General features: G+C 41.0%; 1 protein-coding gene across 1 annotated transcript; it reads left to right on the top strand.

Moving 5' to 3' along the window:
- The first annotated feature begins 14,197 nt into the window (after nucleotides 1-14,197).
- On the top strand, nucleotides 14,198-16,129 carry GCNT3 (glucosaminyl (N-acetyl) transferase 3, mucin type). The gene has a single exon (XM_056347853.1). The coding sequence runs from the start codon at nucleotides 14,834-14,836 to the stop codon at nucleotides 16,121-16,123; it is 1,290 nt and encodes a 429-aa protein (XP_056203828.1). The 5' UTR covers nucleotides 14,198-14,833; the 3' UTR covers nucleotides 16,124-16,129.
- The last annotated feature ends 3,554 nt before the right edge of the window (nucleotides 16,130-19,683 follow it).

Here is a 19,683-nt window from a genome sequence, read left to right as displayed (position 1 = left end):
TATTTACATTCCCCCTTTAAGAAAATAACTTCCTTTTCCTTTTGTTTCCAGTAGAATAACTAAATAACTAAAACTCAGAAATGACCCCACACTATAAGGAAGCTAGAGTCCTATGTCTCAGTAGGATAGAGATTTGGAGAAATAGGAGTGCATGTATACAGAACACAAAGTCATAGCTAGCTGAGGGAGAGTATTCAAGGATATACACCGAGAACACAAAAGTTAACAGGCAATGCATAACTGCAGCATTAGAGAGTGTCTAGTTCAAATATTCATCAAGAGACAGAACAGGATTTTTTTACTATGGATGAAAGTTCTCTCTCATAATACTTGTGTACTGATGCAACTCAACAAGCTGTTGGAAATCCCTTACAGGCTACAAAAGAACATATGGAATAACTAGATTACACTTATATTAACTAATAAGACACGTACAGCTTTTTCACCATAGAAGAGTACAATACTATCAACTATCACATCTGACACTGCTCAGAAGAGGTATATTATCTTTATGTTAAGTATATTTATATGTACCCAATACAAAATTATTTAATTGAAGTTCAGAATTAGCAACTGGCAGAACGTCTCACACATTATTTGAATCACCTGCTGGAAACAATAGAAGAATTTAAACTACAGTTGAACTCTTCACCTACAATTGAAGAACAGCGCTAGTCAAGGGAACATAGCCAGTTCCCTGAGCTATAAATTAACCTCAGTTTAGTTAGAAATAGGAGCTGACAGCAAAACAGTATTAGAGGCAGATCCTGCAATATATCCTGCATTTGCCACATCCCCAAACTTAACTGGTGGACAGAAGCTCTTGATGATACAGCTAGGAAGTTGGAAATGCTACATCTGCTTCAAATGGGTGTCTCATTTAGCCCCACTATTTAGCCCTTTCACTTTGTGTTAAGAGTTGCAGAGATACCCACCAGCGCTAGAACTCTGCATTTTTCATGGAACTTGAAGCTGAAAGGAAAAGCAAACACCACTAAGATGACTCAAAAATACACAGAAATTGCTTGTTAACAAGTATGACATGCTTCATAAAAGCATACTTTCTTGGGGGATTTGAAAACAAAAAATACTTTTTTTTTTTTTTGAGGGGGGGCACGACAGAGATTTGCATCCTCTCCTCAGCTTTATTCACTTTGCACTAAAAATACTAGAGAAACAGTTGTAAAGTGGGACACGTGCACTTTCCAAGTATTATTTGTATCTACAATTGTAACTTGGTACTCAATCTAAAAGTCTTTTGACCACATTTTCAAACATGTGCAAAAAAATTAGTAGCAAACAGAAAACTGACGGCATACAGATAATCCCAAATTCATCATTAACGGAAGCTCCAAACAAAACTGGAAGCCAAAGGGCTGGACAAGCACTTTATGCCGATTCCCTTATGAAGGAAGGAAAGCAAAATGGACTTCTGGCAGCCTTGAAAAGAAAATTTCTTGCTCAGTCTTACTGAGAAAACTATAGATTTCTAATTCTAGTATTTGTTGTGGGTTATTTTAGTACCTTGTTTCAAAAAATAACCCATTTTTATAACCCCGCATGCAGCTCAGCACACCTGTTATGGAGGTAATCACCAATATCTGCTCATCTGTTCACATGCAGACGTTGCCTTCCTCTCATGTCTCTTCTCTAATTAACGCCTCTCCAGATCTTAATTTCTGAATGTACATCACAAGAATTTTGAAGCTTACAATTCTGACTATACCAGAAAAAGTGTTCAGGCCCACAGAGTCCGAGTAGAATCACTACATTTATGCACAAAGTCCAACAAGTCTACCCACCCAAAAATCAGCTGTTAAGATTCTCACTGACGGAGCATACATAGCTGTGGGTTTTCCAGCCCTACTCTACCTCATCTACATACCCATCAAATCAAAGGCCTCATCAAATATTAAGCACACAGATTCCTCTCCCTACTAGGAAATTCAGGACAACCCTAACTGTGATTTACTGGTAGCCAAGGTGTTCTCTTGTTTCTATGCCTACGGAGGCACCTTCACTCCCTCAAAAAACACACACCCCAAAAAGATAAAAATACCAGAAAAAAACAAACCCAACCAACTAAACAAAAAAAAAAAAAATCAGGAAGGAAAATATGCTTTAGCCCCTGAATTCCAGTGCTATAATCTTCATATGCTGTATTTACGTGTTCCTTCAAAAGACAAGAGTCACTAATACCTAACGAAAAACCTCATGCCTGAGGCTGTTACTGACAGACTAGAAGTTAAAGAAGAGAGCGTGCAGTCCTGCTGATCTTTTCTTTTCGCAGGTGAGACACACTCACTCACTGGTTTAAAAATTTTTTAAAATTCACCAAATCATTCTCAATAAGTAAGCATGAGTTTAACTGAGATCACAGAAATTTTTTTGAAAGCTGTACTTGGACATTTTTACTACCTGGTTCCTGACAAGATATTTTTCATTAAGCATATCTTGAATAAGCAAGTTAGTCAGTGCTGCTCCTAAAGCAAAAAGTTTAGAGAATGGCATTTTAGTCTAGCTTGCAGTCTTTTTATCAAATCCAATGGTAAAATATTAGCACTGAAGTTTAACTCACAAGGCAGGGAACACACACACATAACACATCAAAATAAATTCCTTTAAAATTCTTTTCAGAGATTACACTGCCGAACTGCACTGCAATCACAAAGACTGTGCATGTGTTTCAACAACAAAAAAAGCAGTCTAACTTACATATAGTTGTATACCGCAAGCAAACGCTGATGAAGTGTCTGTATTTTCCACAGAAACTGTGTGAAGGGGAAGACGGAAAAGACTACAGAGCTGGAAGAATACTGCGAGCTCACTAAGTCAAGGTGTATTCCCTTCTAAAAAGCTCAATTCTTCTGTTGTATCTTGCCCGTGCTCTCTTGGTGTTTTTCTGCATTCACGAATGCCAGGTTTTCCTGATTACCGCTAGCCTAGCAATTGAATGCCATCTCCTCTATGAAAGAGCACAGGGTTCTTAAGTGTCATTAGCAAGTGACAGATTCAAAACTAATAAAACATAACATCCCATAACATGCTCTGCTATGAAACTCTGCACACAAGCCTGGCCATTTTGTCTGGTCCATTCCCTCACACACACCTGGCATTCACAACTCTAGAAACAGTATAAATATGGCAACCACAAAGGAGAAAGTGTATCCACCTAACGTTCTCTACAATTCTGAGGTGACACACATATCAAAAACATCAATTTCTTAAGGCCTAGAGGCATGCACCATCATTTTCTAGCTAAAAACTATTAATTCAGGCACACAAAACCTTTCCCAAACCCTGTGTGTGGTTTTGCTGCATTTTTTACCTTGGACATTGTCAAGCGTTAGCTTTAGCATCACATTAAATCACTTCTGATACTTCAAAAACACAGGAGTCAGCTGTCACTGACTGCTAAAAACCTGTACTATTTTAGTTCATGTTAGAGTCAACTATGTATTTTCAACATGCTTCAAGCAGAAGATAATGAAGTAATGGCAAAATGTCCAAGATACAAAGACAATAGTTCATATCCTCCTGTGTGTTTTTCCTCCTTGGTGAAGTAAGTTTAGTCTGTGATGCATTTTTTATTCAGATGAACACAACCACAAACACATTTACTCATCCAATTTTCTGCTACGTGCTAAATATTCATGCTAGTAAGTACAAATATGCCCATCAAGTCTCAGCAGTAAAACCATGACAGTGTAATTGATACCGTAAGTCTGACTAGAAATTCTAACACCCTTACAAGAACAGTATTAAGGTGTATTTAAAAAAAAAACCACCAAACAACAAACCATGAAACTATTGCCTACAGATACCCTCCATTTCCTCTTGTCCATTAGCTTTAGCAATAATGGCTAACACTGTGTGTCAGCAGCAGTCAGACAATGCTATCAGTCTTTTCGCAATTCTGTCCTGCAGTGGCATGGCAGAGGGCACCATGCCAGAGCATCAGTCAGTACTTAAAAATCAGTACTAGGATCTCACCATTTGTAATGCAGAACACTGTAGCCCTTTTTGCTGTATTATTTTCAAGTAGTTTCTAGCAGATCATGAACCATAACCTTCCTGAAACAAAGGAACATTAGTACTCTTAAAGAACACATTGTTTCCATATGTAATCTATTGTTTGCTAAAATATACTCTTGCAAAGTGTGGTAGGTTATTTTGTTGTTACTGTTTTTTGTAAATCTAACTGGGGAAGAGCGGGGGGGAAGGAACAGTTCAAACTTACCACCCAGCCTTTATTGCTTAAGAATTGCTTTAAGATTAATCAAACACACATTATGCAAACACTCTCATGTTTTCTGTGCTTACACACAGCAAAATCTTTCTAGCCTAAACTTATAAGTTTATCCTAAAACAAATCTAGCCTAAACTATACATATATACCTCAGGAATTTGACAAAGGAAGCAGGGGGGTATGGTTTTAGTGACAATTCCAGCAGCTCTTCTCTGAAATAACCTGCAAAGTCTCATGTCAGTTTTGACTAAGAAAGTGGCCTTATAAGCTAGCTCAGTTAACTCATGTGAATTGATTTGTAACTGAAAATTATTTTTACAGTACCATCTCATTTTTCTGCAAGCTGCCTACTAACTAGACATGCAAATACCTTTTGGAATATACTTTCTTATTGCACAAGCTTAAAGACTTTGGCTCTATGATTTTCAGTTGCTGTGACACAGTCCAGAGATAAACTGATTAATTACTACTCCTGACAACAGTATAACTGTTTTAAATAGGTGGGTGAAATTATCTGGAAAACTGTTCATTGCTGGCATTAGAAAATATTAAAGTCATCTAAAAAGCAGCAGAAATGGCAAATCATTGAAAATCTCTGCCATTCAGGTATATGGACTATTCCAACAAGAGAAGTTAAGACACTGCACATATTTTAGCTAATGACTGAGCAAGCTAAAACTAAGAGGTTCAGGTATAAACTGCTGAAATTAATCTTGTTTGAAGTAAAACATAAACCAACTTCTCTGTTCTTCCCTCTCCCCTCTCCATCTGTCTTCAATAAAAAAAAATAAAAAAGTTCTTAAGTTCATGTACCTCAGTTCAGATTTATTGTCACTGCTTTATATATTGGACTCTAACATCATTGCTGCTGAACACAGAAGCAAAAAAGAATTAATTTAAGTTTGGAACTGAAAACAACATGAAGATGGGGCATGCCAGTGTCATATCTTACAAAGAATGAACTATTACTCTGCTCCTCACCCTTGAATTTGCAATTAAGGCATTTCCCATAGGCCTACAGTTTGGTACTCCTGCAGGGCTAACTACTGACCTAAATCAAGTGCCAAACCCATAAAGAATGGCATTTTCTTCTAAGCAGAAAATAAGTGTTAGAATATTAGAAACTCTTGGGGTTTATTTTAAATAAGCTTGCTAAGTAAAAATACATAAGCTATTATTTGATTTATGAGTCAGAAAACAGATAGCTAGCACTACCATAAACTACTTGTTCACATAAAAGTATCCTCAGTCATGCCTACCTACAGTCACTGACAACAAACACAACCTTCAGTCAGCAGTCATCAACATTTCAGTCTTTCAACAGTAAGTGGTTCTCAAAAAATGGTTTCACCTTTGGTCCCTTCTGTAGGAGCAGGACACACTAGCACATAATAAATGCCAGAAGAAAGATTAAATTGCTCTGTCTCATTAGCGCTAACTGTACAGAACCATTACACAATCGAGGCCCACGTATTCAGGCACCTCTCATTATTTTCAAGTGGAACACTCAAATACCTTAGTGGTTCTAAATCTTAGTCACTTACCTACAGTACAGAAAAATTGTCTTACTCTATTGCTATCTTTTCCCAGGAATTAGTTAACAGCAGTGTGGAACAATGTCCACAGAGAGAGAAACACTATCGAGACATGCTATGAACATGGAAGGAATGAAATAACAACCAGTAAAAACCTTAAGGATTTTCTCTGACACAAAACAAGTGCAGCTAACATTTCTTCTCACTTTGCATAAGTATAAGAGGAAGCAAAAATGTCAAGTGTATAGAAGATTTTTAAAGGGCAAAAAATAAGCAGCAAATAGATCACCTGAAATAAGGAAGTAGTAGTACAACAGTCCCCCACAACTGCTTTTTCCCCCAACTACAAAGCAATTTTGTATTTGACCATTGCCATGTAGCAGCACGTATCACAGAGAAGCCAGGCACTCAAACTTGGGTTTCTTTGCAGGATAGCAGCCAAAACAAGGACAGCACACGGCAGAAACCTCTGATGGAACTGAATAGCCCACAACGACAGTTCTAGAGTAAATAACACCTTTCCCCTGCTGATTCTTCTTGTGGCTTTGCTTATGTTGCATTTCACATGTGTGAAGGTAAGAAGTGCTCTGCATGAACGCTACCGGCTGAAGGAAAATGTACTGGACTCGCTAAACCCAGGACACACCTATTCAGCAGCTGGATAAACTCCCTGCCCAAAGTATTCTTATCCAGCTGGGGGACATTCAGAGGAAACCTGACGGATTTCTGGGCAGCCACAGGACGTGAAAGAAACATACTACATGACACAAAAGCTTTGGACAGAATCCGTATGTCAGCCTTCACTCTGTGAGTAGATAACATGATGCCAGACTACTTACAACCAAAACAAACTGCACAGAACATTGGTAAATCAACACAGCTCGACCACAGAAGAGAAATACCTAAAGTTCAGAATACTATCTAGACAGCTGCCAACAACACAGAAACAATGCTGACATCTTTTTAAAGTTTTTTGTTCAGATAAACACTCTTTCAGTAACAGTTCTATTTCAGAAAGTCCTTCATCTGTTAAGAAATAATCTTATCAATAGATTAGTTATCATGGGTTCTCCAGTGTGAGAAATGTACAAAATTAATTTCATTCTTTTGGGGTTTTTATTCCTATAGGCCTGAACTCCTCCATCATCTATCTAAAAGAGTTTTGTTGGCCGTTTTGTTTATATTTCTCGTTCTGTATGAAGCAATCCTTCTCCAGAAACAATGAGGCATGAGCTAATGTATTTATTATCCCCAGTATCACTGTGTTTTCTTTGTGTTACATCCTTCAATTGAAATCAGGTTATTTTCTTCCCCCTAGGACACAGTCCAGTTTCCAGTGTTGGGCATCACAGTCAGAAACAGTGCCAGTTTTAAGGGCAGTTTAAAGGAAATTTTTTTAAACACCTTTACCAGCATCATCACACTTACGTGCCTGTCTCCAGCAATCTGCATAAGGTGAGTAATGCCTTATTGCCCTATTTTGCTGTATTATACAAAATGCGATTTAGGAAACTCCTTATACCTTATCAGCAGAGTTCAGCTCTTGAGTAAAACATCAGGAACAACTAGCATCCTGCTGACTATATGTCAATTATGACTATCTGCTTAAGCTTTTTTCAAAGCCATTCTCACTGTTACTCCACACAGTCCAGCTATTTTGCCTCACATAAAAGCAAAGATTCTTCTCCCCTCCAGTAAGATTTCCACAGAGGTCCAGAAACAGCAGAGTAATGAGTCTGCAACTGTAAGGCGATTAGCATCAAGCAGTGCTCAGTTACAAAACAGAAACTGGTATGGATGCTACATAAATGATTGGGGTTTTATTTATTTATTTACTTACTTACTGTATGCCACCTTTTCATGTTCTTTTCAAATCATGTCCATGTAGCGTCAGACACAGAGGTATTGCATATAGTGCTTTCAAACTATTCATCACAAACCAGCAATGAAGCAGAACTCTAAAAGAAAATTTACATCCAACAGTTTCCTCAAAAATTGATTTAATCTGTAATTCATCATCAAAACAACCAAAGATTATGCTAGTGTGGATGTGGTATTAGTAGCTTGTAAAGATACAGGTTGACCTGTTACAGAGTACAGAATTGAGACACATAATGCAGTTGAAATTAAATGGAAAGAAAACTGCAGCTAAAGTCTGTAATTGGGCAGTTGTCAATTTCAAAAAGTAAAATCTGCCTATGTCCATGTTCATAATATTCAAGTTTTACAGATAAAGTGTACACATGTAATACATACATATTTGCATAAGGTTTATTATATTTATTTTGGAACCTCAAGACTTCCTTGTTCCTTCTCCCCCAGGAAAGCAAAATGTGCCAAAAACTCCATAGAAAAAGAGCACTGAACTTTTGATCTCTCTATATAAAGACATATAACTAAAAGGTTGTCATATTGTTTACCAAATGTTTGTAATTTTTAAACTATAAATCTTAAAATTATAAGCCAAGTATGATTCTATGATTTTGTAGAGAAGTATCACAATACCAGCACAGTCAGCAAAAAAAGATCTGAACAGCCAAGAATATGGAAATCTAATTTCTTGTCAGCATAGTTCAAAGGAACTATTGATTAAAAAAGAACAGTTCTTTTGGAAAATATCAATTTCTACTTGACACAAATAAGAAAATTCCCTATATGAGCACTATATGAAGTGAAATGCAGCTCTTCACAACAGAATACTGTATTTTAGTACTGTATTTAAGGTGTATACTTAACAACAAATTATGTATAGAGTATATTTAGGATCAATTTTGCTTAAGTAGTGAGAGTATCACTAATTTTGTTTAATTATACTTTATTACATAAGAAAAAAATTACAGGAAGATCAGAGTCCACCCTAAGTATTTTTATGTGTGAGCCTGCACAGTAATTTTACAGGCCTCGTGCTGGTGGGTATTTTTCACAAAACTAATCCATATAACTTTGGAGAGAACCAGCAAGCCAAGTCTCCATGGTTTTAGGTTACCTGTTATCTATAAACCTAGATAATCATATACAGGTCTTTGACATGTTAACTATATCATAAATCATCTCATAGCTGTAAAATACACTAGCATACACCAAAGCAACTAGAGCCATCAGCCTCTCTATGCAGATATGTACTCACCTGAAGGTGGGAGAGGGACTAAGGGGAAAAAAAAAAGGAAAATAATCATATACAACCTTTTCCTTATCATTCATCTCTGTAGTCTCTCTCCCTGCCATTACTGTAAGAAGATCAATTTACAAAAAAAAGGTTCATCTACTGGGCTAACACAGCAATGATTTTGCAAGCAGGCAGAGGGGGCCTCTGTGATAAGAGGCCAGAAGCTGCCCCATGCCAGACACAAAAGGCTGAGCCAATCAGTGAAAGTGGTAGCACAGAAAGCACTTAAAAAGCACTTAAAAATAAAAATAAGCTGCTCAGCAGTTGGCAGGGTGGAGAAAGCATGAGAAACAATCTTGCAGACACCAAGGCCAGTGAAGAAGGTGGAGGCAGGAGGGGTGCCCTGAAGGAAGCTGCAGCCAGTGGAAAGCAGCCCACCCAGGAGCAGGTTTTCTGATGGAAACTGCTGCCTGTGGAAGACCCACACTAGAGCAGTTTTATCCTGAAGGGCTGTGGCCTGTGAAGAGGACCCACACTGGAACAGTTGACAAAGTGCATTACTTTCTGATTACAATTATGTCTTATACACATAATTCCTTGTATTTAGGGCTTCATTATCTTGATGTCATAAAAAAGCCCCTAAACAGCTGTCAGAGACAAAGGTTAAATGAAAGTCATTGTGCTGCAAATGTAAAATTCCTCCTGTTGCATAAATGTCCTGGAAAACACAGAACTTAGCTGTGAGCTAGTAATGCCTACAAAGCAGTTAGCCAAGAGAAACCACAACACAATACACACTATGCCTCCAAACAAATCAGGAGGAAATAAGGCACTCTTCTGAAAACTGAGAGGATATAAAATACAAAAGCACCAGAATGATAAAGACAACAATGCCCTGATAGGTTACAACTGGTATTATAGCTTAGAGGTGGAATCCTTCAAAATCCCTACCGGCTGGTTTGTAACAAACTGCACAGATTCTAACTTAAAAAAAAACAAAACAAAACAAAAAACCCACAAACACAACAATCTATTTGTGACCAAAAAGCTAAAACCAAAATTCTCAGCCCACCCAAGAAATGGAGTTTAACACACAAGATTTTTTTTTGTAGCATGTACAAGCCTGGTCTCAGTTGATTAGGTTAACATAACTTACTACTTCCATTTTCTTAAAAGTGATGCTAAAGAAGCCAACACTGTATCTATACATATAAACAATCCTTTCCTTACACATTTCAGCAACCAGCATTTCAGGCTAATCCCTCCAAGTGAGTTCTGTTTGTCCTCTTTATTGATGCTGCTTTCCCAGGGAAAACCCTATTCCTTCTACAAGCTAACTGTTTTCAGGTGAACCCACTGAGACTATGAGCTTTGCCATCACAATCTAAACTTCTACCAGATGCTTCACCAGGTGTGGCACCATCAGCAAGCAATCACATCGTATTTTTTTCTCCCCCTTGGAGAAGCAAGCAGAATACCTTTCTTCTCCACACTTCAATGCATTTATCTGAACCACAACCTAAAAATTGTGCAATGAGGCAAGTAGGTAACAGGTCACCTTGTGATGACTCTTTTTATCCCTTAACAAGAAAGCTTTAAAAAGCAGGAACTTCTGGCTTGATATGGTTTATTGAAATGGAAGTAGGTACAAAAAGGCACCAGAGAGTTGTGGCACCTAGACTAATCAGAATTGTTTGAAACTAGAGTTTTCACACTGATTAAGAGCTCTTTGTTCTTTGGTATCAACAGGGGAATACCAGAAATGAACAGAAACACCAGTCTGTCCCATGACAGCACAGTGACCTTTAAACCATGGCCATCACTGCCAAACACCTGAACCCCTCTCCATGCCGCTCCTTCACCACTTCAAACATAAACAACTTTAGAGGGCTGCGTTCTGTTTATGTTTCTGTAAAAAAGCATACCACAAGAATCTTACGTGATCTAACTTCTCACAGAGGGTATTCTGCAAGATTATTATCTAAATATGATTAAATCATCCTCCTCTTACATTGTAATCTACTGTCATATCTCCAGGCTGTTGATCTCTCTATGTAAGTGATCAAGTGGCTGCTGGTTACCCTGTAGACAGTACTTGTACTATAGTATCCTTACTGTAGGACAGTTGTTTTACACTCACTTTTAAAAAGTCAATTTTATGTTCATTGAGACATGTATCATCATTAAACAGAGTCAAAGCAAATGATTCGAGCCCACAGTTCAAAGCAAAGTATTTTGGAAGTTACAGTTACACATAAGAATATCAATATTAACAGTTTTTAATCCCTACTTAGTATGAAAACAAGTTCTCCAGTCTTGGACTTTACCAACAAAATATTACTTTGTGTCGGCTAACATTTATCTCATGGGGAAAAAAGCAGCTTTGCAGAAAGCACACTTAATAATGTTTTATTTAATTCCATTTTCATGTGTCTTTAAGGACTAAGTTATTTCATTCAGAACATGCAACAGAAAAAAACCACTTTTTTAGGTGTTAGAACCTATATTCTGTTACATAACTGAAACATCAACTATTTATCTAAACCACCACTAAGGACACAAATTCATCTTCATGAAGTTTTTTACATGTACATATTTTGTCTGTAATGCATACTATTCATAATAGACTAATTAGATACCAAGCTTCACAGAAATTGTAAAAGTTTGCAATCATAACCACAGCTCATCTGCTGTGGTTATGCAGCAGATGTGCTTAGCAGAGAATAAAGCAAATGTTTACCAGTGCTGATCATGTGGATTACCACTTGCTCTTAAGAGAATTCATGAAGAATGATACCAAAACACAGGAAAAAATGGCATGCTGAAAAACAAAAAAGCCATTCAGACACAGTTGGTCAGCACATAGTGTGATCATCTCAGTGATTAACTGGTAACTATTATGGAAGTTTTTCAGATTTCCAACTAAGTGTTTAGCTGGACATTTACATTTCATACTTTCCAAAGGAGACAGTTTTAAAAATTCACCCTGAAAGTAGGCAAGGAAGATATTTCAGGCAGTAGAGGCATAAGCACTTCAGATCTTTCAGCACTTGGGTTTGCTGCGCCTTTTTTAACTTGAGATAAAAAAGAGCCTATATATGAAGAGCTATGTACCACAGAGTGTGTCAACCTATGGCCACACTTCTAACCACAGAAAGCTTCAAAAGATCCAAGTTCCTTGCACTGAACAAGTTCACGATGTTAACGCTTAACGACAAACTTCTTCCAAAGAAGTTTCATATTGATGAATCTGTGACCATATTTACAGAATGTTGACAAATCAATCCAAAATAATTTCTTTCCTTATGCAGTATTGGGCTTTCCTAGAAAAAAACATTTACTATCAGATAAAGTTACCAACAGAAGTAACCTTTCCAAAAATAATTTTCCACATAGCTGATATTCATCAGTGTGTGTGACAGCATTTTCAAGCAGTGTGTTACTCCTACAATCTATTCTCTATCTGTCCACACGTGACTTCAGCCATTGACCAGCATAAAATGAAATACAGCAGCAGTTTCCTGTCATTTCACACACTGTTTTGGGGTGTGGGTTGATTTTTTTTTTTATTTTTTTTTTTTAGCTTTTGGCACTGTTCAGAGATGGAATACACTGTTGCCTTCAAGAGTATAGCTGAGAACACTGAAAAGACATTTTTCCGAGTCTCAACTTAGACTTAGCAATTGTTGACTCTTAACAAAGAATCACAAATGATAAAAATGTGATTTAAAAGTTACAGTTTCTTTTCAACTTCCTGAAAAACACTTTTGGGAAAAACACCACTGCATTTCTGAATCACATCACCGTAATTTTTGAAAAATTACTCAAAAAATGCACATAACTGGAAAAAGCTACAGCCCATTTAAAAGCCCTCATGTGGGGCTGTCATGTTTTAAGCATTTCCTGGAGGATTAAGAATTTGAGGATTTCTTCCACCACACCATTACAAGACACAACACAAGACAGAGCAGCTAGAACCTGAAAGTAGAAATGGTTGTCTACAATGCCATACAATATGTAAAATATGCTCTTATTTTCCTAGTCACAAGCAAGCACTGTATGAAAGAAGATACCTGCATACTGAAATCAGAGGAGAGGATCAATATAAAGACATTGCTTTAGGAAAAGGAAATCCCAAGACTACAAGAAGTTGCCATCCCTCCATGCAATACTGCAAGGATACAGTCTAGCAGAGGTGATCTGGAGGGGAAGAGCTGCTTGGAAGTGCAGAAGATGCACCGAGAGGATTATTATTGTCCTACTCCAAGAGCTTCTTAGAAAGTACCTTTCCTCTGATGCTTTGAAATTATTCAGGTGAATGAGGTCTCTAGCGCAAGCTGAACATAGCTTAGAAAAAAATTTCAGGAACAAATTTCAGGAACAAAGTGCAAGTATAAATGGGATGAATGTCTTCCTCGCACTGAGAAAGCAGCTGGCCCATCTAGCATCTTGTTGACATCCACCAAGCCTTTTTCCCCCTCTTCTCCCAAGTACATTCACTTTGGTACTTAGCGCAGGCAAACTGGCAGCTGTGTCTATGGGAAATTCTATATGCAGCACATCATTGCCTTTCATAATGCCAGTTAGAATTTCTGGACCATAGATGCCTAAGACAATTATTTACTGAATTGGGTAAAGCTATTAATTCAACAAATAATCTCAGTTTTGAAATCAGGGAAGTTACTTCTGCTGTTTTCTAGAACCCTGGCAGAACCACACTCAGTCCAGCTGCACGTTCTGTGAGTTTGGTTCCTTGATACATATGGAGAAAGAAAAAAATAATTTAAAGAAATACACCTTTATCTAAAAAAACACATCTTAGAATTTTTGACTTAAAATTGAAACTGGCCCTTTTTTTACAAACATGGTACCAAATACCACGTTTGGTTCAAACCACAAAGTGGTTCAGGATGACTGTAAAACTTAGGGGACATTATTTCGTTCATCACAGCACAAGGCATATTAGACACTCACAGATATCCCTCTTTTTCTCTTAAGTGATACTCAGCCAGGATGTACATGTAGGTGCATGCAGGAGGTCCTGACACTCTCTATCAATATTCTCTCACACCTTCCTTTAAGTGGACACTTTGTGGCAAAATATTTATAAACCAGGGCCTCCCTCTTCACCCTTTGCTTCCACGGTAGAAGCAGGGATTCCACTTTGTGGCAAATAATTTATAAACCAGGGCCTCCCTCTTCACCCTTTGCTTCCACGGTAGAAGCAGGGATTCCACTTTGTGGCAAATAATTTATAAACCAGGGCCTCCCTCTTCACCCTTTGCTTCCATGGTAGAAGCAGGGATTCCACTTTGTGGCAAATAATTTATAAACCAGGGCCTCCCTCTTCACCCTTTGCTTCCACGGTAGAAGCAGGGCTTCCACTTTGCCCAGTTATCCAACATCTTTTGCAGTAAACCTTCACTAAATCTCAAAACCCCCACAGCCAGCAGAAAGCTCACTGCAGCTGGACTCGCAGACTACAGTGCTGTTGCTGTCACTCCCTTGACCCGTCAGTTGGAACGATCAGAACACTGGAAAAGCAGGTTAGAGCCCCAAGTCATCTTGTCAAGTCTTTTTAAAAAAGCGCGTTACACAGGGTTGCATTCTAGAGGCATTTTCCCTGCGTTACACGCTGAATGGGGGTAAGATAAAAAACCCTTCCTTTAAACAGACACGCAAGATACACAACAACCTGCAGCGCTGGTAAAACCAAACGCAGCCACGCCACGGGGAGGGAGGAGACTTCCTTTTATTCACCTGCGGTTACGGCGATCGCCCTGCCACCGCTCCACCACTCCCCAGGAAGCAGGCACCCGGGCTGTCAGGTCACCCTTCGCGCAGCACCGGCTCCAGCGCCCTCAGCGAAGCCCCCCGCGGCGGGGAGGGCAGCCGCACGTGGCGGCGCGGCACGAGGGAGCCGTCGGTGCCCGCCGCGGGGACATGCGGCTGTGCGACAGGAGCCCCCCGCAGGCGCGGAGGCGCTGCGCGCTGCTGCTCGGCCCCCTGCTGCTGGTCGCCGCCGTGGCGCTGCGCAGCGCCACCCGGCCCTGCCCCGCCGGCCATCCCCGCTGCCGCCACCGCCTCTACCGGGCGCTGGAGCTTTCCCCCGCCAGGAGGATCAACTGCTCGGGGATCGTCCGCGGGGACGAGAAAGCCATCCGGGAGGCCCAGCTCAGCAACCTGGAGGTGGCGAACAAAAGGGTTGCCCTGACGCCCAGCGAGTACCTGAACATGGCGAGGGACTGCGGCAGCTTCAAGGAGACCCGGCGATTCATTGAGTTCCCGCTGAGCCAGGAGGAGGTGGAGTTCCCCATCGCCTACTCCATGGTCATCCACAACAAAATCGAGATGTTCGAGCGGCTCCTGCGGTCCCTCTATGCCCCCCAGAACATCTACTGCGTCCACATTGACAGCAAGTCTCCGGCCACTTTCAAGGAGGCTGTACAGGCCATCGTGGCCTGCTTCCCCAATGTCTTTGTGGCTAGCCACCTGGAAAATGTGGTCTATGCCTCCTGGTCCCGGCTGCAAGCTGACCTCAACTGCCTGCAGGACCTGTTGCGGAGTCCCGTGCCATGGCGCTACGTCCTCAACACCTGCGGCACAGACTTCCCCATCAAGACCAACGCCGAGATCATCCGTGCCCTGAAGGTGCTGCAGGGGCGGAACAGCATGGAGTCAGAGAAGCCCTCACCCCTCAAGCGGCAGCGCTGGCAGTACCACCACGAAGTGGGGACATTTATCTCACGGACTGCCAGAGAGAAACTGCCGCCGCCGCACAACTACCCCATGTTCACAGGCAATGCATACATTGTGGTTACCCGGGCCTTCGTGCAGCACATCTTCGAGAACCCCACAGCTCAGCAGTTCCTCGAGTGGGCCAAGGACACCTACAGCCCTGATGAGCATGTCTGGGCCACCCTCAACCGCATGCCCGGCGTGCCCGGCGCCATGCCCCAGAGCGACAAGTACCAGCTCTCGGACATGAATGCCCTGCCCCGCCTGGTCAAGTGGCAGTACCTAGAGGGTGACACCAGCAAGGGTGCACCCTACCCGCCCTGCACCGGCCAGCACCAGCGCGCCGTCTGTGTCTACGGGGTGGGCGACGTGTCCTGGGTGCTACAGCAGCACCACCTCTTGGCCAACAAGTTCGACCCCATGGTGGACGATGCCGCCATCATGTGTCTCGAGGAGCACCTGCGCCACAGGGCCCTCTACGGCCGGGGACTCTGAGGGGAAGCGGCCAGGGACTGCAGGAGGGGATGGAGACCCGCGCCGTGAGGCGAGAGGGCGCGGCGCCCCCGCGCTGGCGGAAGGAGCGGCCGCCGGGAAGCACGCCGAGCGCCAGGGGCGGCCGCGGGCGCCTCAGCACTGCCCTGAGGCGGGGCGGGCGCGCGAGGCAGCGAAGGGCGGGAACAGGCGGGCGGCCCTCTGGGGCGCGCGCAGGGCCCGTGCGGAAGGGCGGGAGCGCTGAGCCCCGCCCCGCCCCCCCCCCCCTCCCCAAATCTCCTCAGGGGCAGCGCCCGCCGCGATTTGCCGCCCGCCCTCTCCTCACAGACCGTCCTGAGGAAACGCGGATTTCTCCTGCCACAGTCTGTTCCCAAAAGTGACCCCAGGGCTTCTTACTTGAGACAGGCAGGGCCAGGTCATGGAGCACGGTGACTCCACGTCCTGCTACAAGCAGAGCCGACACTAGACTGAATTTGCTCTTCTAAACATCACCCAGCAGGCCACCTGCCCCGGCCCCTGCTGCACTGCTCAGGTGGATATCTGGCTGCTGCTTTTGCATCGCTAAGTTCCTGTCAATAACCATTAGCCATTAACAAAAAAGATATTCTGTCAATAAAAGCCAATATACTAAAATAGATGGCTCTTTGGTATTCTGTACACCATAGTGCTCTGAGAAGAACTACTTGTGCTCCTAGGCAGAGCCGTTAAACCAATTACCCCCTCCGCACCCAACTCCTCCATCTGTGACACAGGGAGAGGGATGCTTATGTGGTTAATAGTGTGCAAGCTTACATTTTTCTCCTCTCCCTTTCCCTCCCCCCAGAAAAGAGTTTTTTGTGAGGAGTGCACTGGGTAATATACTTGCCATATCCAGCAGTGTATCTGGCCTTTCAGATGAACAAAACAATCATTCAGCATGTTGTTTTCTTAAGTTTCAAGAAGCTGGAAGAAAGATTTGTGAACTTCTGTGTTTTACCCATGTCTTTTTTCCCACCTTCTCACATTAAAGCTAGCCACTTGACATGGATCCAACAGCTTTTCACTGGTTATAATGCCAAGGGATTAATTTGGTTGTCTTTGTAGTACCAAAAAAAAAAAACTTCAGGTAATTTTTATTGTCAGTAAACACTCTCACCTCAATTTATAAATTAAAGGTGTCCAGTGGAGGATTAGCATTATACAAAGAATATCTGAAGCAGTTCCACAGCACCAGGCTACATTTAAGTGACGTTAAGTGATGACTGCAGTCACACAGATCTTTACAACATTGCTTTAAATAGGATGAGAAGATGAAATAACTGACTTGAAAAAGTGTGTCACTGCAATTTTGTTTGACATTTTAAGATGAACTTGGTTGTAAAATGCTGATTTTTAAAATGCCATGGTGATTTCACAGCAAACGTTACAGGGTACACTCCCCACCCCCCCAAACTACTGCCAAAAAAAGCTCTCAAACATAAATACCAAACATATTATTGGGCATTTGTTTGTTCAAAAAGAGCAAAGTAATAGGATTGCTGGTCCCAGTGGGAAACTTTCCATCTTGTGTAAACAGACATTTGCTACAACAGAGGTTAAAGCTTTATGCTAACCTGACAGTAACACAGAACATTTGAAAATGCTTTCAGCAGCAAATTCAACATTAAATGCCAAACGTCTAATACATTCTTTTAGAACAAACAAAACTTCTCTGGTGACTCAGGATGAGAACTCAAGTCTCCCAGCACAGAGGAGGGCATCTAACCACTGCTGCCTAGTCTGCTTTTGCTTGTTGGAGCTCTTTCATTTACTTTAAATTAATACATATTAGCCCCAAATGGTAAACTACTACCAGCGGTTCATTTGGGGGATTGGGATATGTTCAAGTTTCTGGACTAAATCAGGCAGAGTGGGGTCAGTGTGTTTCTGACTGGCAAGGTGCTGCCATTTTCCCTTGGAAAATGGAGGAAAAAAAGGTGCACCTGCATGGAGAGAAAAAACCCCTCATACTTCTCTGTTCTAAGGAATTGCATCAAAACCATACCCATCTATGAAATGGATGTCTCTAAGACAACCTAAATAATTTCTTTCTCAAAGAACCTTCTGAGCACCTACAGAAAGCAAGATGTTTAGGCAGTGGAAGGAACCCCAGCCTGAAATAGTGAAAGACTGTTAAAAGAGGGATCTTCTCTCATTTTGCAAACATACCTGTCAAGAAAGATACATAATTACAGGTTACTTACAGATTCGTTAACAGTAATTTTTATCCCCTTCACTCTGTAAATATGTTGAACTTCTTCAGCTGTTTCTTAGAAATATGAAGTAGTGGTTGTACACACTATTTAAATAAGTGTTTCATCTATTATTGACAGACACTGCCCTGACAGAAAATGTTACAGATGGAGACAGAGACAAGTATTTAGATTGGGGGGGCGGGGGGACGGGGGACGGGACGGGACGGGCACGGGACACGACACTTCAAACCTGTTCCATGGTAACTCTTCAACTCTTTTAGCAAAGGCAAAATAATTTTTTTTTTAATGTTACTTGTTGCAATCTATGCTCTTCCTGATCAGACCTGAGGACAAGGAATCTAAGCATTTATCCACATTTGAAGGAGCTTGCCCGTAGAATATGAAGGCCTCGATTGAAACCAGCACACCAGAAAAGCTGCTTGGTGGCACACTAAGAGGAACAGCAGACACCTACCTACACAGCCCTCCCCATTCAAAGAGATCACTGATTGGTATGAAAATGAATGTTCTGGCATTATTATCTGGAGGTGTAAACAATCTGTGAACTTCCACATCCCATTTTCTTGATTCAACGAAAATTTTCAGTTTCTGTTGATGTTATTACTCATAATTTATCTCCGATCATGTGGTTCCATAAACAAAGGCGTATCTTGTGCAAATTTGCTTTCAAATGACCCTCTTCTTTTAGAAGTGACTTAATTCCTTCTGAAAGAATGAGACTACTCCCAAATTCTGAAGGTGAACTAAGACAAAAAGAATCTTACAAAGGAATGTTCTCAGCATTTCCCCTTCCAAAGACATTAGAGATTTGAGTCAGATTTATGAGTGCAGTGACATGCCAAAGCAGTGATACAGAAAAGAAAAAAGGAAAAAAAAATTATGTCTCCTTATCTTTACAATACATGTCATACAATAAATTAAAAAATCACTCAACTGTAACACAGAACTTTGTATTCCAAAGATCTCAAAGTATCTTAGAAACAAGATAGCGAGCATATTAGGCAACAGGGCACAAAGAAAGGATGTAACTTGCCAAGGTTAGTTGCAGAACTGAAAAAAGAATAAACTTTAAATAGGGAAGGACAAACTTTAGCCCAGAGTATAGCACAGAATATAGGGCCACCTCCAAAAAAACAGGTTAAACCCCATATGAACTTCACCAGTAAAATCTTGGAGCTATCCAAATTGGAAATATAGCCATATCGGAAATGTTAGTGTTAACTTTGTCTAGTGAGAGGATGAAAACCTACTTCTGACACTTCTGTCTATAATCAATTGTTAACTAACAATCTGACCTTTAAATAAACCACCAGTTGTTTAAGGACGAAC

The sequence above is a fragment of the Falco biarmicus genome, chromosome 7, assembly GCF_023638135.1.
Source record: "Falco biarmicus isolate bFalBia1 chromosome 7, bFalBia1.pri, whole genome shotgun sequence".
NCBI classification, from domain to species: domain Eukaryota; kingdom Metazoa; phylum Chordata; class Aves; order Falconiformes; family Falconidae; genus Falco; species Falco biarmicus.
This window is presented reverse-complemented; position numbering and strand designations above follow the sequence as displayed.